This window comes from Theropithecus gelada, chromosome 6 (genome assembly GCF_003255815.1).
Source record: "Theropithecus gelada isolate Dixy chromosome 6, Tgel_1.0, whole genome shotgun sequence".
NCBI classification, from domain to species: Eukaryota; Metazoa; Chordata; class Mammalia; order Primates; family Cercopithecidae; genus Theropithecus; species Theropithecus gelada.
In genome coordinates this window covers 165,783,004-165,805,028 of record NC_037673.1, presented here as the reverse complement: position 1 = coordinate 165,805,028, position 22,025 = coordinate 165,783,004, and the positions used below count along the sequence as shown (strand labels likewise).

The 22,025-nt window shown below is 37.3% G+C and overlaps 1 protein-coding gene across 5 annotated transcripts; it reads right to left on the bottom strand.

The window, feature by feature from the left end:
- Positions 1 to 455: 455 nt before the first annotated feature.
- SPDL1 (spindle apparatus coiled-coil protein 1) lies at positions 456 to 21,776 on the bottom strand. Of its 5 annotated transcripts, none has more exons than XM_025389103.1 (12): positions 21,261 to 21,776; positions 16,730 to 16,911; positions 14,081 to 14,257; positions 11,769 to 11,963; positions 11,022 to 11,171; positions 10,823 to 10,921; positions 10,630 to 10,740; positions 8,619 to 8,759; positions 6,644 to 6,747; positions 6,068 to 6,255; positions 3,609 to 3,954; positions 456 to 1,178 (listed from the first exon to the last, which is right to left on the bottom strand). In XM_025389103.1, the coding sequence occupies exons 2-12, from the start codon at positions 16,886 to 16,888 to the stop codon at positions 1,031 to 1,033; spliced, it is 1,818 nt and encodes a 605-aa protein (XP_025244888.1). In that variant the 5' UTR covers positions 16,889 to 16,911; positions 21,261 to 21,776; the 3' UTR covers positions 456 to 1,030. The 5 variants fall into 5 exon arrangements, with proteins under 5 accessions (XP_025244888.1, XP_025244889.1, XP_025244886.1 ...); XM_025389104.1 differs by lacking the exon at positions 21,261 to 21,776 and adding an exon at positions 20,983 to 21,118; XM_025389101.1 differs by having other exon boundaries at positions 456 to 3,954.
- Positions 21,777 to 22,025: the final 249 nt, after the last annotated feature.

The following is a 22,025-nucleotide window of genomic DNA, read 5'->3' as shown; positions in this document are numbered from 1 at the left end:
AATCATTAAGTCAAACCATTATTATGTCAGGGACCATCTGTATATGTACACATAATTAACCATAAAATTATACATAAAACTATACATAAGGGAATTAAGAATTCCTGACATTTATTTTTTCTCCTTATTTATTTTCCCCGCTTTTTTTTTGAGACAGGGTCTTGCTGTGTTGCCCAGGCTGGAGTGCAGTAGTGTGATCACAGCTCAACTACAGCCTCGGCCTCCTTACTGGGCTCAGAGGATCCTACCACCTCAGCCTCCGGAGTAGCTGGGACGACAGGTGTGCACCATCATGCCCAGCTAATTCTTTGTATTTTTTTTATAGATACGGGATTTTGCCACGTAGCCCAGGCTAGTCTCGAATTCCTGCACTCAAGCGATCCACCCGCCTCAGCCTCCCAAAGTGCTTTTTATTCCCTTTTGATAACATCCTGTTACCTATACAGAGTAAGAAATTTAAGGATAAATCATTGCAGTTTTATTTAAAATTTTAGACACAATTTAAATCCTGTATATAAATACAAAGATGAACATTGGTTCTTTAAACACTGACAAAATCCTGAAACAATATAATGTATATTTTTTAGCCACGTTTCCTATTTTTACAACATAGTTTACAACTTTCCTATTTTTACAACAGTTTAAGGCTAAGTTTATAAAAAAAAAGTACATAGGAAAATATAATGATTTGAGTGTTCTCAAATATATGGCTCTGAAGGTAGATTACTTAAGTGTTTTTATTATTTAATCCATATACAATGCAGCAAATAGATACATTAATTATAACATTTTCCTTCAGTTAACAGTTTATTCACTGCCACAGAAGCTCCATGAAGGGTCATCACTTAAGAAGCTCTTCAGGTTAGAGTCAAGCAAATTCTGAACACTTGGTCAAAGGAACATGAAAATGCCAGGTCCTGGCACAATGAATAAATAACCCAGAAGGTGATATATGTCAGATAAAGACAATCTTAAGCACCACAGTAACTTTTGAGGCAAGTGGTACCATACTCTTATTAAAGAAAAGTCTTTACTGTTGAGGGCACTGGGTCTCTGGAGTAGATTTAGAGGACACATATAGAATAGGGTGTGATTTCTTACAAGTTTCTTTTTCCAATTTGCTTGCAGTTTCTTTTCCTTCTTTAACTTCTGTTTGAAGCTTTGATTCAGCAGCTAACCTACAGGCATTAAAGTATCCACTCTGAATTCAAATGTGGTTATGAAGGATGGAAGAAACAAACCCCCAGTATAATGGGCCTCCAATGAGGCATGGTATTCAAGGAAAAAAAATAGAGTTGATTCTAATACTGTTAAGAATATTAAGTCACTGGCTCTCTAAAAGAGTCTTTTTAGATCAATAGGTTCAATTATTATTATTATTATTTTTTGTGATAGAGTCTCACTCTGTCGCCAGGCTGGAGTGCAGTGGCATAATCTCAGCTCACTGCAACCTCCACCTCCCGGGTTCAAGCGATTCTCCTGCCTCAGCCTCCCGAGTAGCTGGGACTACAGGTGTGCACTCCCACATCCAGCTAATTTTTGTATTTTTAGTAGAGACAGGGTTCTACCACGTCGGTCAGGATGGTCTCGATCTCTTGACCTCGTGATTCACCTGCCTCAGCCTCCCAAAGTGCTGGGATTACAGGCGAGCCACTGCGCTGGGCCGATTATTTTTTAAGTCTAAAGAGTATCTTTAAAAAGTCATGGCAAGGCCTAAATTAAAGAATTAACATATGACAGGGCCCCTATCAAGATAAGCACACCTAACACAAAAACTGAAATGTTACAGCAATATTTTAACGTTAACATGACATACAAAAGGCAAGACAAAAATAACATGGAATCTTGAGCTGCATGAATAGATGTCTATTTGTTTCTTATTAAAAAATTGAGTTTCAACTAGTAGAATAATAAAGAAAAGATAAATAGTAGAGAGATATTCTTAAAGGCATGTAAAGATTCTTAGCAACAAGAACACTCATTAGTTTTGTAAAGCATACAATAGTAAAGTTCCCAATAAAAGCCGTATTTATTGTACCAAAATTATCTTAGGATTGTGTATCTAAGTTAAACATGCAGAAAACAAAGAGTTGGAAACATCTTGAAGTTAGCAGATGGACTCACACACACACACACAAACGTTTTGTGGTATTTTATTTTTTGTTTAACTAACAAGACAAAAAGTTTCCAACGTGCTACTTGAGTCAATTAGCCACATACATTTGCTTAAGTGATTTTTATCAAGCAAAAAAAGGCAGAAAAAGGAATGAAGACAATACAGATAGCAAGGCTGGCACTTATCAATTCTGGAAATTCACCTTCAGAAATACACAGTGGTCAAGGATGTTTATACAATGCATCACATACATATACACAGGCATCATCTGCTGGATTCATTTCAGAACTCTTTGAAACCATGTGTATGTGGCAGATACTCATTTGAAGTTACTTTTTCCTTAAGAATAGTAAGCTTTTATTTTATGTGACTCAGAGGTTATAACATTATATAAAACTCCAAGGAGGGAGTAATAAATTACTATCCCTTATAATAATAGCAGCTAACATTGTTAAAGTGCTTTTACTGTTGAGTATTACATTTAGTAGCACTGAAGACTTGGAAAGAAATCAGATAAAACATATAAGGAAGCCCTTTTACACTGGGCTGTGTCTTACTCTCTCTACTCAAATGCACATTAGTAAAATGTCTTATTAATCTGTCTCTACTCTCTAAGACTAATGTAGCCCTAGTAGCACCTTCAAGATCGCATTTCATACGAGATAATCCAGGCTAGCTATTGGCACATCTTTTTGAATGTCTAGATATTTGTTTTAAATGCTTCTAACAATTCCATTGCATGCATCCTCCATCTTTCACTTTCTCCAATTTCCTCATTCGCTTCTTCTGCTGTGCACATTCAGAACTCGAGCCTCAGCCACTCCTACTTACCTTTCCCTTCCATTCACTTTCTCTTACCTTCTGACCTCGATTATTTTTAAAGGACAAAGCCCTTGGGACATTAATTCCTTCAGACACACATATCTGACACTATTTCTTTCAGTCAAAAACTCAATTATGCAGAAACTAGAGGCTTTCAAGTTTTGGAAACAATGAAAAGCTTTGATATGTAAAAATGTCAAAATAAGTATTAAAGCCCATTTTTGAAAGCCTAGGATAAACAACTTCAAAAGACATAAAAAATTCACCTAAGTTTTCCAGAAGGCTGAAATGTCTCAGACTACTAGAAAGCCCTTTGAGAAAGTAAGTTGATTTTTCTTTCATGGCCATGCTTGAACCAGGAGAAAAATAACAGAACATTTATTCAAACTGATAAAACATTCAGAGATGTGTTAGACTGATATTTCCTTTCATGAAACAGAAACATGTAACTTTTTAATGTGATTCCCTTATTCAGGAGTCCTTTCCCTTTGCAATCAGTTTAGTCTTTCTTAAAGTTCTGGAAAAGTTGAAGGTAGGTAGATGAAATTGAGGAATTATACTGCATGCAATAGTAAGAAAGTAGATAAAGAAACAGACAGCACAGTTCATGCAGCGAGAGAGGAGAGATGGAGAGGTCTGCTGGCTGCCTGGAGGAAAAGAGGACACTGACCTGGGAGAGTTAAGGGTGTTTCCACTTCTTTCACTTAAGGCCTCAGCGTCAGCTGGAACTCCTACGAGTTTCACACATTTCTTTTCCTTCTTCAGCTGCATATCCACGGGCAGATTTTTGTGAGGAGAGAGACTGACTATTGGTGTGTGTATAGAAACTGATTTTTCTAATTGCAAGTTGTTATCTTCTAAACTGTTAGGACAGGACTGTGTCTCCTCTTTCTGAGGTGGTAATCGATAAACTTCTCCCCCGACAGCACTGTTGTTGACACATGTATCTTTAGAGGTGGTAATATCCACAGGCAGCACCTCACGCCTCTTTTTCAGTACAGGCACTTCAACTGTCTCTGAGAATAAAAATGAGTGGGGACAAGAAAAAAATCTAAGAAAACAAAGACACAATCAACACAAGAAGCCAGAACTAGTTATACGTATACCTTTTTCACTTCTCTTAAAATCAAACCATCTCCTCACTGAAATGCATCGTTTGTTTCTACCTTTTATTCTTTATCATGGAATCTATATAAACTCTTTATTTCAAAGTTTATTTGGCTATATATTTTTCCTTGGGAATTCAACATTTTGACTCTAGGCATGAAGGCTTCAGTATTCTCTCCTGGTGTTTTGATAAAGGTGGTTCATAAGATCTCAGGGTGGAGATGAAGAGGCAGTGGCAGAGTCCAGGTTCAAATTCTAATACTCGTATTTGACAGCCATGTCTTTTTAACCTCTCTGAGCTTCATTTTATCTGCAAAATGGGGATTAAAAGCACCCACTTCACTTGGTATTGTGTGTTAGAAGGATGAAATGGTAAGAATAGGCCAAACTTTCTGAATATTGGTAATATATGCCTGCTAGCTCTACCTACAAAATATAAGCAGAATCGGACTACTTTTATGATGGATACTTCCCTAATCCAATGCTATCATGTCTCATCAAAGACTACTGCAATGCCTTCTATCCTCATGGCCTAATATCATTCTATCTAAGCAGGTCATACACACAGCCACTGAATTAACTGCTCTGATAGTTTTTCCCTATGCCCATTACCAATGTGTTTCATTTTCAAAATCGAAATGTTCGTGGAGTCTGAGGAACCCTGGTGGCACAAGGGGTTGCTGGTTTTGCTCTACATTGTTGCTTTTCGACCACGATTTCCCCTTTTCTGGCACTGCTCCTTTGAAACCCACATTATCAGGATTCACTACCCTGCCTCTTGTCTATTTGCTGTGTTCAGTTCAACAGATGTTTGAAATTCATAATGGATAATTCTTAATCAGGGGAGCCTATCAGAATCATGGAAGAAAAACAAAGAGTAAGAGCAAGAGAAGCCTTTTAAAATTGTGTAAAAACCTTCCAATTTTTGGCAACCTCCCCACTATCGCTGAGAATCATAGCAGTTCACTGAGACAATATGAGAGACTGAGGCATGTGCAGAGTGCAGGGACAAAAACTTGTTGAGAATCCTTAACCTAAAACACGTAACACTCTTTCAGGGAAGGGGTGTTGTAGAACCATCACATTCTTACACTCCTTCACACCTGGCCTTTTGTTTTTGAATTTATGTACAGTAAACTTCACTCTCTGTAGTATATAAGATGCAGAGACTGTATGGTTAGGCTACTTTCTAGCTCAGTCATTAGACTTGCTAGATGTTTCCTAATATGTTTCACTGTTCTTTCCTTTTTCCCCCTACTTTTGGGGGAGAATGTGGTCTTGTTATATTGCTCAAGCAAATCTCAAATTCCTGGGCACAGTTATCCTCCAGCCTCTGCCTCCCCAAGAGCTGGGATTACAGGCACGAGCCACCAGACCTGGCTCACTGTTCTTCTTTAATAAAATAATTACCAATATTTAGTGAGGAACATGGCCCCTGAGAATCAAGACTGCATTTCTCAGCCTTTCCTGTCGGCAGGTGAGGCTGCATGACTAAATTCTGCTCAACGGGATGGCAGCAGACCAACAAACACAAGAAATCTGAAATCTGGATACCATGGAGTGCTTTCCCAGTCCTGGAAGGCCTCCTCCAGACTTCCATCAGAGGCAGAGATAAAGACCCACCTTCTTAAAGTCTCCATTACTTTAGATTTTCTAAAAACAGTCCTACCTCGTATAGCTTCCAAACATCAGCTGCTTCAACATAATTAAACTATGAGGTATGACATAAAATACTGTAATCTTAAAATGGGAAAGTCTCAAATCTCAAGTTTCTACTATACAGTATGATGAATTTTGATATCCAAAAAGGATACATGTTATATTCATGCACACCCAGTATCCAGTTCTCTCTGAATTTTCCTACACATTTTACATAATAAATTTGCTTTATTAACTATAGGTATATAACTACAAATGAGTTTGTAAATAGGATTTGCATAAAACTACAGTAAAAAAAAATTTGGTATAATTTCTCAGGATTACTCATGATTTAAAAGACAAAAATATATGAGACATATATACCTTCAGGTTCATATTTTAGTTTTAATTCATCTAGTTTAGCTCTCAGTTTCATATTTTCACTTTCTGAAAGCTGGAGGCATCTTTCATTCGCAAAAAGTTTTCGCTCAATATCCAGAGCCCGTTGGCTCTCAAATAATGCTTTCATTCGCTGTATGGACAATTCACTTTTAGTGCTTTCAATTTCTTTGCTATGATAATAAAAAAAGGAGAACCAACGAGTATTAAAACAGCATATAATAAGTGTAGGGGTATAAATATTTCACCGCATATTTGAACTCTTAGTTAAAAATACATTTTTCTGGGGTTTTTAGTAACAAAGAAAAAATAAACAATTTAATCCTTAACAATAGTAGTGTTAAATTTAACAAATACTCATGCAATCTTGAAAGGAAACAGACAAGGAGGAAATACTCTTTCAAATGTATTCATGCATAAATATCTGCACAAAGATATTTTTGTTACCTTTCTTTTTGGAAAATTTCCTTTGGCAATTTCAAAAAAAACTTGTAGTCACTGACACCACTATTATAAGCAAGTGACACGTCCATCTTCCCATCTACCAACCCAGACACTTACTTTAAGTTATCTAGCTTCATCTGAAGTAAATCTGTATAATAGGTGTTATCTTCCAGAGCACCAGAGTCGACTGAAGGCTTAGATTCCATACTTTCATATAAATTCTTAAAAAAGCAAAAAAAATTGTATTACTTAAAATAAACAACAAATAAAGTTCGTTATGTTTATTAGTAACGGCACCGTCACTTCCTTGGCGTGTACTACGCTAAGAACTACCCATTTAACTTATTTGCCTTCTGAAGTAGGTAAAATAATTACCATTCCTCTCTTACAGATAAGGAAACAGGCTCCAAATGCAGAGGAAAGTAAACCAAGAAGAGATGATCTGAACCCAAATCTGACTCCAAGGCCTCGGCTTCTAGCCTTACCTATATGCTCTGGCTTCCTTCCCTCTCCTGGCTTTTAAAATAGAAAAATAAATGCCTGCTGGATTGAATTCTAGCCTTTGTAACAAAATCATAAACTGGAAAAATATGAAAGAAAGATGAGAGCCTTACATTTATATTTGGTGTCCCCCTCTTCTGAGGTTCTTCCCCCCACCCCAGGCAAGAATGTAGTGCAAACTCTTCTGAGACTGATGGAAACTATACATTTCTCTAGTGGGATAAAAAAGGTAAATGTGCTTAAAAACTTGAAACAATTTCAGAGGTTATAAATAAAATTCCCCTGATTTAAGGCCATAATTTTCAAAGTACAGTTCTGAGCCCACTGATGGAACACATAAGGCTGCCAATTTAACCAAATTTGTAGTTCTTTCAACAGTTTTTATAAGACACAGAAATAAAATTTTGTAAACTTAATTAAGATTTTATGACATACTAATGGCTATAATTTAGAATGCCTAAGAGGTTATTAACATTTACAAAAATTTGTCATTTATAAACTTTAGTTCATTAGGAGGTTAATGAAGATATCGATGTTCCCTAAGTTAATTTATAAAATCTTAAATTGCATGCAATTTTAATAGAAAGCCAACAAGCTTTTTTTGGTGCCAGACAAGATGTTTGTAAATGAAAACTAACATTCAAAAATAGGCAGGAAAACACTGAAAATTAAAAAGTATAGTGAGGAAATAGTCCTACCAGATAAACATACTTTAAAGCCTTTATAATTAATAAAACAGTGTGGTACTGACACACACAGAAGCAGACCAATGGCATACACAGAAAATTTAGAAACAGACTCAAGTATACATGGAAACCTGATGTATGATAAAGGTGTCAACTCAAATCACTGGGCTCAAGATCGATTTTTTAACAAATGACTCTGGGACAAGTGCCTACTTATTTATAGGAAGATAAAATTAGATTTATACCTCAAATTATACACAAAAATAAACTTCAGTGGTGATCAGATATTTAAATGTAAAAAATGAAACCACACACGTATTAGTAGAAAACATGGGTGAATTCTTATACACACACACACACACACACACACACACACAAACGCTTACACAAATACCATTATCCACTAAAATAAACCAATGTTCCTTGAAGAAATGCTAATCCCAGGGCTGGGGCAGGTGAGCTAGGAAAACCTTGTTGTGCCATAGAGTAAGGAAGTATTCAAGTAAGAGCACTTCGACTACCAAATCTGGGACAATTTGAGTATCAGAGTAAACAAAGCAAGCAATGGATTATAACTCATAGAATAAAGAATCCATAGCGCTATACTGATATAAATTAATGAATGAATAAGTAAGGGAAAAGATTTTTCTTTTCTGTCCCTTTATTAGAATTCCAACTAATAAATATAGAAGTGATGGAATTACCCATTTAGCAATCATCACAGAATTATATTTCAGGCAAGAATCACCAATGGATGTTTAAGTATAAGGAGAAACAGGCATTTACTTAGTCTCAAAGTATCTCCCACAAGATACTTATTAATATTTTAAACTTAAAATACAAACCAAATTTTAAGGTATTCAAATCAAAATTTGGATGTGTGTTTTTTTAAGTGTTACACATACCTTAAATTTCTCCAGATTTCTAATTTCACCTAAAAGATGTTTTATTTCACCATTCTTCTGTTCCAACATGGCAAGCAACCGTTCCTGCTGCTCAAATTCAGTTTGAGACCCTTTCATCTGTAGCAACGTGGCGATTTGTAACTAGAAAAATAAAAGTAACCCTTCTAATAAAATTGAGAGAAAGATTCTGATAACTATTTTTTTGATATAATTCATAGTTTATACTACATTACTTTGAACTCATTTTGGAAACAAAACTAATTAGCTATTTCTAATCTAATAATAAACTTTGTTGTAGACATAACATTTGAATACTTATTCTGACTACTTATGAATGATAACTGAAGTCTGTAACATAATTATTTGTACTTTTGTGAAACATAAAACTGACCTGCATGATTGTGGTCTGAAAGGACACCACTGAACTGGTAAGTAAGCCCGGCCAAATGCTGCAGACTGCTTATCATAAGCACTCGCTCTCATTAAGGTTCTGATGGGTTTCTCAAAAATTTTAATTAACTTTAATTAAGTGAGGAAAACTAAGCTACTGACAGCCACAAATGTTAGATTCACAAATGACATGAAAAGCAAAGATAAAAGGCTATCTTGGGATAGTGGGGCAATCTTCAATACACCATGTTTTAATTTTTTAAGAGGAGCACTCAACTTACCTAATTATACCTATCCGCCCCCCCCAAATCTGGAGTTGCAAAGCTATCAAAGGGAAATTAAGTAGACTCTAAACCTAGCATTTCTTTCTGTTTTTGGAAATTTCTGGAGTTGAAAAGAGTGCCTATTAGTTTAAATACAGTTTTGAGTAAAGCAAGCAAAGATATGAGGTTGCAGATGACTTTTAACATTTTAAAGGATATCCTTTTTGTTCCTGTTTCAGATTGGAGGCTAGGCCCACTTAGCCTAAGATTCAGAATGCTTCTAGTCTCTAAAGATAGTTTGGGACATCATGCAACATTGGCAGATTAAAAGTATCCCTGACAAATACTGTAAGAAAACTAAAGTAAATATGAGAAAATTTATAAAGAAATACTTCCCAGACAGGAGAGAGTCTCAGGAAATGAGGCAGCACGGTTTGCCTTAGAAATAAAATTCACAGCTGTTGTTCATTAAACACTCATTTGCCAAGTAGCAGGTAAGTATTTTACTACACTTTCATTTAACTGTAGGACAATTCTAAGAGGGGGTTCTATCATCTCCACTTTATAGATGAGGTACTGATGCTTTGAAAGTTAAAATATTTGTCCAAGGTCACAGAGCTAGAAAGTCACAAAACTATGATTCAAACCCAAATCTATCTAACTCCCAAGTTTAATCATTAACCCATTTCTTTGGCAAAGCCCATCATCTGAATAAAAGGAAGGAAGACTTTCCACATTCCAATTACTACTTCAGTAGCGCAAGGCACAATGGATAAGGGATCAGTATTCTAAGGATGGTTAAAATACTGAAATCTTTCTAATTTCCACATTTTTCTGCTACCTCTTATTTGGCTAGAATGACAACCAACAAAATCCGTAAAATTAAAAAGGTCTGTGTGCTTGACTTGAGGGGCTACAAGGAAAGGGAACCCTGAATAATCCAAATTTCACTCCACAATAAGCCTTGGTGAAAGAGCGAGGAATGGTGAGGCAGCGAGTTTCAGCTGAAGTAGGAACCCCAGGGCTATGCTTGGAAAGACATCAGGCCAAGAATAAGAAATAAATACTTTTCTTTCTTCTACTCCATACAGAAAGATTTAAGTCAAAGCTAGTGAGTAACCAACAAAACAAACAAAAAAAATTGCTAAATATACTATTACTAAATATTTACTCCAAGATTTTTAAAGTATAAATGAATCTTTTGATTAATTTCAAAACTGATTTTTTGAAATCATGCAGTTCTAGAAATAACTATATGTACACTCCTTGTAGGAAAAGATAGCTTCTTTGATGTATTCAGACATGTAATGCTGACATAAAATTTGTTTAATAAACCTTTGACAGTGATAGTTCTATACCTTCATTCTCTGCATCTGTTCCCTGTTAAATACATTTTGCTTCTTTAGTGACTGATACTTGACTTTCATACTGATAAGCTGACGTTCCATTGCTGCCCTTCGATCTTCTACCTACAAAATATTAACATGCTTAATTGTTCTGGTAGTAAAGGAAAATGCCAATTTAGCAGTTAGAATACTTGTAAGTAAGTACCTCTGCAAACAAAGAGTTGCCTTTACTATTGGGGTCCAAAGCTTGCTGGAGTGCCTGGTCCAACTGTACCTGAAGATCTTGATTTGCTACACGAGCTTTCTAAATTCAAAAGAAAACAATTTAGGCAATAGACATTAGATTAGCAAAAAAAATAAGTTATGATAAATTGGAAAAGATGATGTTACTATAATCATAGTACCTCTAGGGCATTATAGTAAGAAACTGCTTCTTTCTCTCGCTCCTCTTTTTCCTCTTTAAGCCGGTCTACCTGGCGCATTAGGTTAGTAATAAGAAGTTCTAGCTGTTCTTGTCTGTATTGTAGTTCATTCACTTCTTCTTTGAGGGTGGTCTATTTAATAGGAATTGAAAAGGAGGAAATTCTCTTGAATAATCTTTCATTTGGCAGCTGCTCAGTTTATCTCAGTTGTGGTTCACATCCAAAATTAAAACTAAAGAACCAGTCAAAAGTTGTCAGGTACATACTAAAATAACAGAAATTACTATTACTGTTAAATTTTTCACCAAGGAAACAAATGATTTTAGAGACTGCCCTTTTTCCTCTATGAATTGCAGGCTTTAATTTTTAATTAAACTTAGCTTTCAACAAGAAAACTAAGTTCACATGCATTTCAGCTTCCACTGAGCCAACATTTTACACTGGGCTCTTAACGATAAAAACCGGGATCAGAGTATATGCCTCTAAATTCTTCCAGAGGTTTCATTAATTTAAAATAAAGGCTGCCCTACATAATCATACAATCTAAAGCTATATTATGATTGAAGTCATCCACCTAAAAAAAATCCACTTTTTAATTAGTTAGATGCAAATTAGGTCAAAAAATGTTTCAGCCTTCAAACTAGCTCTTAAGAATTACTACCAAAACATGTAAAAATATGCCAGAAAAAGAAAGAGAAAACCCTGAGAACCACATGCCATAAAAATTACCTTCATGCTCTCCATTTCTGTCAGCTCAATTTGAAGAGCCAGCATCTCTGAAGACATGCTTTCCTGCACACGTTCAGACATTACACGTAGTTCCTCTGATTTACAAGAGAGGAGTTCCTTCTGATGATCTACCTGGTGCTTCAGCTGCTTTTCACTAAGCCTAGCTTCATCTAATTCCACTTTCAGTTTTTCTATCTAAAGCCAAATAAAAAAAAAAGTCATAAATTGAAAGTTATTTTCTCTCTAAAAAAACATCACTGATTGAACTGATTGAACCAAACTTACTGAATGATGACATTATTGCAGTTTCCTATTTGCCCAAGGTTAGGCATCTTTTAACAGATAGTGACACACCTTGTTTAATAAACATAGAAACAATCCATGAGTAATCAGGGTGGGTCTGGATGCCTCAGAAGCAATCTGGAGGCACTGTGATGCTGACCAATTGGCTACTGTGTGAATAATGAGTGGCATGAAGAGAAACAATGGAAGCAAGCAACCTGGTCAGAAGGCTACAGCAGTAGTCTAGGGAAGAAATGATGAAGGTCTGGATTGGAGTGGCAGTAGCGTCATAGGTGTTTTGTAGGTCAAGTTCTTAGAACTTGAATTAATGTGAGAAATAAGAGAAGAAAAGGTATTGGAAAAAACTCCAAATTTTGGCACAAGTGATTTGAGAAAATCAGTAAAACAAAATATTTCACAAATTTACTCTTTGCTTCACCAAAAAAAAAATAAAAGCCATCTCTATAATAATTAGCCTTACCTCAGTTGCTGAATACTCCCTATATTACTCTCTTGTTTAGGTAATGAAAGCTATTGCAAAAATAAAAATAACAATCAGAGGGGGGAAAAAGCACATCATTATCAGTCATTAGGGCCTCAAATCCGACTAGTTTCAGACAAGCTGGATGATATTACCTGTCAGAGTGGTATGCAAGATGATTATATATTACACAAAGGCATATTTAGATAGCCATGTTTGTTTTAGTGTATAGTAGGAAAAAATAACCAAGCTTAAATATGTAATTTCGGCCAAGCATGGTGGCTCAGGCCTGTAATGCCAGCACTTTGGGAGGCCGAAGGGGGCGGATCATGAGGTCAGGAGTTTGAGACCAGCCTGACCAACATGGTGAAACCTCGTCTCTACTAAAAATACAAAAATTAGTCGGGCGTGGTGGCGCACACCTGTAACCTCAGCTACTTAGGAGCCTGAGGCAGGAGAATCGCTTGAACCCTGGAGACGGAGGTTGCAGCGAGCCGAGATCAGGCCACTGCACTCCAGCCTGGGCGACAGGGTGAGACTCCGTCTCAAAAAAGAAGAAAAAAAAAGTAATTTCATTGATGTTTCTTAAAATCAGTAAACATTTAAAGAGAGTCAATGAGAAATTAAGTAATAGTATAGGTGGTATACAGAAAAGGAAAAATCTTAGAAGCTGCTATACAAAAAGCTGAAAATTGGATAACAGACTTCTGAGAAAGGAGGACAAAAGTCAGGCAAGTTTTGGTAGAGAGGTGTCTGGAAAAGTCAGAGTATAGACTATACACAAAGCAGATCCATGATAAAAAGTTCTGGATTCCTTAGAAGCAACCTGAAAGCACTGGGTAGCTGGAAAAAGGGAAAACCACTGACCAATCATTTATCTTGCTTTTATGTTTGAAATGGAGCCAGTGTTACATGTTGGTAGACTACATAGAGTGATTCAGTAACACAGCCTTTGGAGTCAGACAGCCTTAGTTCAAATGTAGATGGAGATTTCTAGCTCTTGAATTGTGTCCAATTTACTCAGTCTGTCTAAACACTGGCTCTCTCATCTGGTATATGGAGATAATAATGGTACCTTCCCACAGAATTATTTTAAGAACTGGATCGCATATATTAGTTTATCTTCAGTAAACAAACTACAAAGTGTCTTCTGTAATGCATATTAACTAGTAAGAAACTACTGGTCTGTGTTACAGAATTATAAAGCATACCACTGACTGCAGGGAAGGCTAGGAGACCAGGCTTTCTGCAAGGGGACTGCTGTACTCACTATCAGCAAGGAGGCCATGCTAGTCACTAAACTAAACCTTCACAAATATCCAGCAACCAAAATTACATAATTGTATTTAATTAGTAGGATATAATTTATACAAGTCCCTTAGACAAACTCTTGCATCTCAGTGTTCCCACCCCTAATATTAAGATAATGAAGACTTAGATCTTGGCTATTTTGTAAAGCTGACACTTAAGAAAATCTTTATCATCTAAAGTTTACAGATGGTTGCATAAATATGGAATATTTTGCACTGAAATACACAGATATCCCAACCTTCGATTTTAGTTCATTCACTTCCTGTCCATGGCTTCTGCTTAGTTGTTCTTCCAATTTCTCCAGGTGCATTTTTTGTTGTTGTTTAATAGCTTCACATTCACAGCTCAAACTTTCTAACATTCGACTCTTGAGTTCAACTTCTCTTTGAAGGGTATATTTTTCTTGTTCATAACTCTGAAAACAGATTCAATTACAATTCAATTACATAAAAATAGCCCAAAGCCATTACATATAATCAGTTTTCAACTTAAATTGTTTCATTCTTATTTCAAGCATTTGCTGCTTTCCAAATAACGAAGACATGTTAAACCTGGAATAACCTTGGAGTTAATCAGTCTTACTAAACCCCTGAGGTGTATTTCCAGACTATGTTAAACCCATGCAAGGGACAGCTTACTGCTTCCGTGCCCTGTCGAGGAAGTAAAATGTGCTCCATGGTATGTCAACATGTCAAGTAATCTCTGCTAACAACAAAAAAACATTTAACAGCACTTCAGCTTTCCTCATGAGAATTATTAGTTTGATAATGAGATGCTCTGCTTGTAGCTCTGAACACAATGTAGTAGTAGTAACATAGTTGAAAAAAATACTCGATTAGCCTTTACTTTCAGAATGTAGTCATCTGAGAAATGTTCACAAAATGTCTATCAGAATGAATGCAGTGCTGAGACAAAAGGAGTAATTAAAAGGGCTTTTGCTTACTCACAGGGAAGTTTAGACATTAAAAACATTACAAGTATGAACTCTTTCAACAAGCTTTAAAAAATGATAAAATATTCCCCTCCAAACCCTTTTTATTTTAAAGGAAGGCAAAGAGTATTAACTGCTAAACACTGAAATTTGACAAATTATGACTCAAAATAATTAAGTATAACAGTTTTATTTTCTACTACTAGTGATATTTGTAATCTTTACCTTGCCTTTAAGACTTGGCACTGAGTTCTTGGTTTACAACAGTACTATGTAGAAACACAAAGGTTGCCATCACTAGTTATTTTTACCTGTTACAGATATTTTTTACCTGCCATATTTACAATGTTGAGATTCAAGTTTAAATATGTTACTGAGCATTTGCTAAATTACCCAGATTTATTTATTCATTCTTTTAAGAAATAATTGTGTGGCAGGCATTGAGGATATAGTAGTGAACAAGGCATACAAAATTCTCTCTCTCATGGAGTTCATAATCTAGAGATAATTAGCAATGCAGATAATTAAGAGTGAATGAGGGCTAGGCACAGTGACTCATGCCTGTAATCCCAGCACTTCGGCAGGCTGAGGCGGGCAGATTAATTGAAGCCAGGAGTTCAAGATCAGCCTGGCCAACATGGTGAAACTCTGTCTCTACTAAAAATACAAAAATCAGCCGGGTGTGGTGGCACACACCTGTAATCCCAGCTACTTGGGAGACTGAGGCAGGAGAATCTCTTGAACCCAGGAGGGGAAGGATGCGGTGAGCCAAGACTGCACCACTGCATTCCAGCCTGGGCGACAGAGCAAGACCCTGTCTCAAAAAAGAAAAAAAAAAGAGTGAATCAGGGTAACTTTACATTACATAGTAAGGGTTGGCCTCTCTGCTGAGGTGACATTTAACTGAAAGCTGAAGTTTGAGGACTCAACCCAAGAGCACTGAGGGGTAAACAACTCAAAAAAAGGCAATAGCTGGCGTAAAGCCCATAAGGGAGGATTAGTATAGTCAAAAATAAGGCAAAGCAGTTTGAGATGATGTCAGAAGGTTGGCAGGGGTCAAATCACATAGGGATCTACAAACCCAAGGAAAGAGCTCAGATTTTGTTGTAAATGCAATCAGAAGCTGTTGTATGGTTTTTAGCAGGGCTGTGGCATGACCTTTGGTGTATTTTCCACGACCACTTGGACACTAAGTGAAGAATGAATGGCATGAATGGCAACAATGGAAGCAGGCAACCTTGCCAGAATGCTATAGTACTTGTCTAGGAGCAATGATGGTGATCTGGACTACAGTGCCAGTAGCAAAGATACCTGCTTTGTAGTCCAGTTCTTAGAACTTATTAATGAATGAAATGTGAGAAATAAAGGGAAGATATTGACTAAAAGTTCTAGATTTTTGGTATATAAAGAAACCAAAACTATATATAAATCTTTATATACCAAAGATTTTTGGTGTTCAAGAAACTGAATGCTATTACATTTACTAAATAAGCTAAAGAAAATCATAAAAGAATATTTGGGTAATGGACAGGGAATCTACTCTTCTGTGTTAAATGTGAGAAGTCTGTTAGTGGGCAGTTGAACACACAAACCTAGACTTCAGAGGAGAACTAAGGGCTTGGTGTAGTGTCATGGGGCACTTAGATGTTTAGAGGTCTGAAACAAGCAAGGTCATCTAGGAAGTGTGCAGACAAAGCAAAATCGGGTAGCAAATGTGGCAAAGAGAGTAATGATAACTTTAATGAAAACTTCATCTTTCAAACTCTGAATACACTAGGTTGGAAAGAATAATAGGAATTCATTTAGTTCATTCTTTTTTAACAGAGATGGGGCAGGGTGGGAACTAGATCTAAAATCTTCAGAAAAGAATAAACTACTACTACTATTAATTGCTAAACAGGACAAATCTTCAATAGCTAAGCACACTCTTGCAGACAGAGGAGTCCAGAGTCCTACCTCAGTCATGGTCATCATTTCATTACGACATTTATCCAATTGATTCTGTAATTCATTTTGACTCTCCACAAGTTGTAAACCATACTGTGCAGCTTTTAGTCGCTCTTCTTCAGCCTCTTTGAGCTTGCATCGAAGATTTATGACTATATCTGCCTCCATGTTCTTTTCCTTTTTTTAGCCACCTGTAAATAGAGGAAATAAAACTACTTAAGCTTATACAAAAAACTCCATGCAATAATATCAATCATAGAAGAAATATATCTACTCAATTCTACTGCCATATAAAAACATTACAATTTTCTTTCTGACTAGTAAGTAGTCAAATTTGCATTCTTGTTCCAACAGCAAGAACTGTTCTAACTATTCTGTTACTGATTTGGGATCAAAAATTAAAGAGTGGAATAGAATACATTTGATTTTGCTTCTAAGCAGTTCACCATCAGAAAACTGTTCAGTTGTTGTACGCTAAACTTCCTTAAATGTTAAGGTAAAGTTGGTCTCATAATTGGACCGCTATCCATATAATCAAAATTAAGGGAATGACAAAAAAAGTAATCAAGAAACCTCATAGTAGCAGGTATGGTGGCTCATGCTTGTAATCCCAGCAGCTGGGGAGGACTGCTTGAGGCCAGGAATTTGAGACCAGCCTAAGCAACACAGCAAGACTCCATCTCAATCAATTAATCAATAGAAATAAGGTGGGGATAGTGCATGCCCCTGTGGTCTCAGCTACTTGGGAGGCTAAGGAGGGAAAACTGATGGAGTTACAGGCTTCAGTGAGTTATGATCATGCCAATGACAGAGCAAGACACTGTCTTGAAAGATAATAACAACAATAATACCGCCAGAAAAGGAAGATCTGGGTACTATAAATAAATAAAATATAAAAAGGCAGCTGTGAATAAGGCTCATAAGGTAAAGTAAGGAATATCATGTCTGTAATTTTTCACAACAGTGTTAACTTCCTGTATATATTAAATCTGCTTTCTTGGAAAGAGATTCACTAGTATTTTTCTAGTTATTCATAAAAGTATGCAAAAATAGAAACCATATCGACAAGAATTGGAGGATGTTGCTTTCATTCCAGATTTATGAACAAACACTTAAACATTATATATAGAAACATTCTACTTTAATCAACCTTACTAATTATCTTTTACTATTTGGTCCCAGCCTCTTAAGCAAGACTCAAACTCACCTTTGCCTTCAAAGGGCACCAGGCCATTACAAATGTTCCCCCATGTTTCAAGTCAATTTAGTCATTTGCTGAACAAGTATTTCTTGAATGCCTCATACACTAGGCTCCACTCTGGGCAGTTCAAATTCATTAGGGAACAAAATGGACCAAAAATAAGCTCCTCCTTCATGCAACTTACATTTCAGGAGGGGAAGATAAACAATAAGTCATAGAATATTAATAAATTAGAAAGGAGAGATGAGAAAAAAATAGAACAGAATAAGAATCTGGGAAGAAGAGACAGGTGAGGTAACTAGAAGGCGGAAGATGAGAGAATCGGCCATGCAGCTATTTAGGAGAAGAATGTTCCAGCAAGAGGGGAATCTCTAAGGCAGGAAGAAGCCCAGGGAGTGAAATCTAAATTTGGGTAAGAGATAGTAGGGAGTGGGTAAATCAGGTCATCATAAGGACTTTGGCTCCTACTCTGGGTGACACGGGAAGTCATTCCAAAGTCTGGAGTAGAGGATCTGATATAATTTAAAAGGATCATTCTGGCTGCTATGTTGACTAGTTAGAAGGGGAACAAGGCTGGAAGCAGAGACCATGTGAAATGGCTCAGACTAGGGTGGTAGCATAGGAGGCTGTTAAGAAATGGCCAGATTGTGAAGGTTTTGAAGGTAGGGCCAGTATGATTTTCTGAAAGATACAACGTGGAATGTGTGAAAAAGGGAAAAGTAAAAAATGCCTCCAAGCCTTCTGGCCTGAGCACCTTGTAAAACGGAACTGCCATCAGCTGAAGCACTGATGTAAATCATGTTTTGGAAAGAAAATCAGGAATTCAAGTTTTGAACATGAACTACATCAAGTAGGCAACTGGATATATGATAAGAGGAATCTTGGCTGGAGATGTAAATTTGAGAGTTATCAGTCTGTAGAGGATAAAAATATTTAAAGAAAAATGGACCAAGGATTGAACCCCATTATGAGGTAGGGAAGAAGACAGCAGAGAATCAGGAGTGACCAGTGAGGTAGAAGGAAAACCAGGAGTATGTGTTGTCCTAGAAGGCAATAAACAGTGTATTAAGGAGGTGGGAGTAATCAATCATGTCAGATGCTGCTGCTAAGGCAATTAAGGTGAGAACAGAGAACTGGCCATTGAATTTGAATTCCTGGAGGTCTCTGGTGACAAGAACAGTTTTGATATACAGGTGGGGGTGAAAGCCTAACTAGAATGTCTTTGAGAGAAAATGGTAGGAGATAAATAAAGATAGCAAGCACAGGTTTGCTGCAAAGGACAACGGATAAATGGAGCAGCAGTTGGAGAGGAAGTAGGGACAAGTTTTTTATTTATTTTTAAGATGGAAAAAAATAACAGTGTTTGTAGGCCATGGGATAAACCCAGGAGAGAAGAAAAACTGATGATCTAGAAGACACTGGAGAATTGCTAGTGATGTCCCTGAATAAACAGGATGAGGTTTAATGTAGAGAGACTGGTTTTAATAGAAGCATGGATATTTCATTTAAAGAAAGCAAAGTATATGAGTTCAGATGCTGATACGCAGGTATAGTGGTGGAAATGTGTCTAAGTAACCTTTTACCTGTTTCAATTTATCAATGAATTAGGAAGCAAGGTCTTTAACTGAGAATGAAGACAAGGGAAGAGATACAGGGTTTTAAGAGAGAAAAAAAGGTGTTCTAGGTAATCCCAGTGTGGCAGTCACTGCTCTAAAATGCAAGACCTTTTCAAAATCTGTACATAATAGGGCCAGCCAACTAAATGTTGTACTGTTTACAATAACTCACATTCGTTGAGGATTTACCATTTGCCATGCTAAGTGCTTCAAATATATTATCTCATCTAATTCTCTTGATGAGCCTGAGTTAAGTAAATACTGTCATCTCAACCACCAAAATAAAAATAGGGTTAACCTCAAGACATTCCAGCCAGGCATTATCTAGAGAAGCCAAAAAAATTTGCTTTCATTTATTCAAAAGATTTGCTGGAATTCTTACTGCGTCAGACATTGTGCTAGTGCTGACAACACAACGGTAACACAAAACAATATTCCTGTCTTCTTGAATCCTGCAGTCTATTAGTAAAAGACATTAAATCAAGTAATTGAACTATCAAGTTACAAGTATGATAAGCGGAAGAGAGAGATGTATGCTACCTGGGCGTGTAACAAGGGGGAGCTGTCCTAATCTGGGGGGCAGCGTGTAGAAAGGAACATGGACAAAAAAAAAAAAAAATTTCCTGAGGAGGTAACTTTTCAGCAGAGATCTAAATGGACGAGAAAGAGTTAACCTATCAATCTACAAAGAGAGAGAGCCGTGGTTGATTAAAAGCTACAGCTAATGTGTGGCAGACATTGTGCTTGGTGCTTTATACACATTCTTATTCAATCTTCTCAACAAATTCAAGAGGTTGAAGGTATTTCCCTCATTTTATAAATGCAAGCTGAGGCACAGAAAGTTTAGGTAACTTGCTTAGCGTTACCCGCAAGTTAAGAGGCGAAGTGAGATGGGAACTAGAATCTACCTACAAACTCCGGTGCTGCAACCATTTTTCTGTCCTGCTTCTCAAAAATACAGCACACACTAAGTATTTAGGAGATAGGAAACTCTGGGAATCAAACTGCCTGAGTTCCAACCCCGCCTCCACTACTCACTGGTTGCATGAACTTTGACAAGTTATTTAATGTTTTGTTTAATCATCTATAAAAACAAGCAAAATAACACCCACCTAATCGGTTATTGAAAGGATTAAATGAGATAACGAAGGAAAAGCAATTAGGGTAGAATCTGACACACGGCTGGGGCAGTGCTGTCCAGCAGAAATATAACGCGAGCCATGTACGTGATTTTAAATGTTCTAGGAGCCATCAGGTTTTAAAAAGTAAACACAGATGAAAAATTAATTTACATATTTAACCAAATACACTCAAAACACTATCATTTCAACATGTAATCATTATAAAAATTATTAGTGAGATATTACTCTTTGTGCGCTCTCTCTGAAATCCAGTGTGTATCTCCCATCTGCACATTTCTCAGTTCGGACTAGAGGCTACCGTACCGCACAGCGCAGATCCAGTGGCGGTTATCGTTTTGAGTAACCGGCAACCGACCCGGCCTTCCATATTTGAGCAGAATCCTTGAGGGCGGCGAGGCGGTCCAACGGAAGATCAGACCGGCTCGGAACCCAGTGTGTAGGACCCCAGGGTTCCGGGGAAGGAGGTGTTTCAGCTAAAGGCCTCGGCCAAGACCCCGGGCCCCTAGCTTTCTTCAGGGCCTATTCCACTCTCCCCACTACCGCTCTCCACACCCACCATCCACCAGGCCCCTTGCCCCTACCTCTCACGCCTGTCCCCTGCTGCCGCAGCCAGCGGCTCCTAATGGGAGCTCAGGGCGTCCACATTCATTCAGGACGCTAACTCCACAGTCGCCATCCCATTCACTCAGCTAGTTCTCGGGTAAGCGCCAGGGCTTTTTGAATCCAGTTCCCGCGAGAAGTCCCACGTCTCACGAGATGTCCGCCCAAGCCGCGCGTAAAGGAAAAACTAAGAGAAACGCCCAATGCAGCGTCCCGCCCCCTCCTAGAGCTACCGGCGCGCCGTGGGCTTGGCGCAGGCGCAGACGTGGCTCCTTAACTTACAAATTGTACCTTGGGCTGGTTTCATGTATGTCTTCTAAGTATCCGCTTTTAGTTTCCGTGTTTTGGTATTTTGTTTGTTGGTTTTTTTTTTTTTTTTTAACGACAGTGCCTTCTAGGGGAACAGTGTCGCTGGGCTGGACGGTAGAGAATCACTTTTGGCACCATCGTGCGATCTCATGCACCCTACCAGTGGTATACTGGCGTTAACATTTGAGTTCCCACCATGTGCTAAAGTTTACAGATTATCTCAGTTAAGCCCGCAGCCTTATGAGGTAGATATTACTCCTCATTTTCTGCAGAGTAAAACAAAGGCCGAAGAGAAAAAGTGCCTTGTCCGAGTGGTAGAACTAGAATTGAATGCAGTCCAAGCTGTTTGCATGTGTTTTTAATAATAATGTTTTGTAAACTTGATGCCTATTCAAAAATTGAAACAATCAGAAATAATAATAGCTAACGTTTAGTGA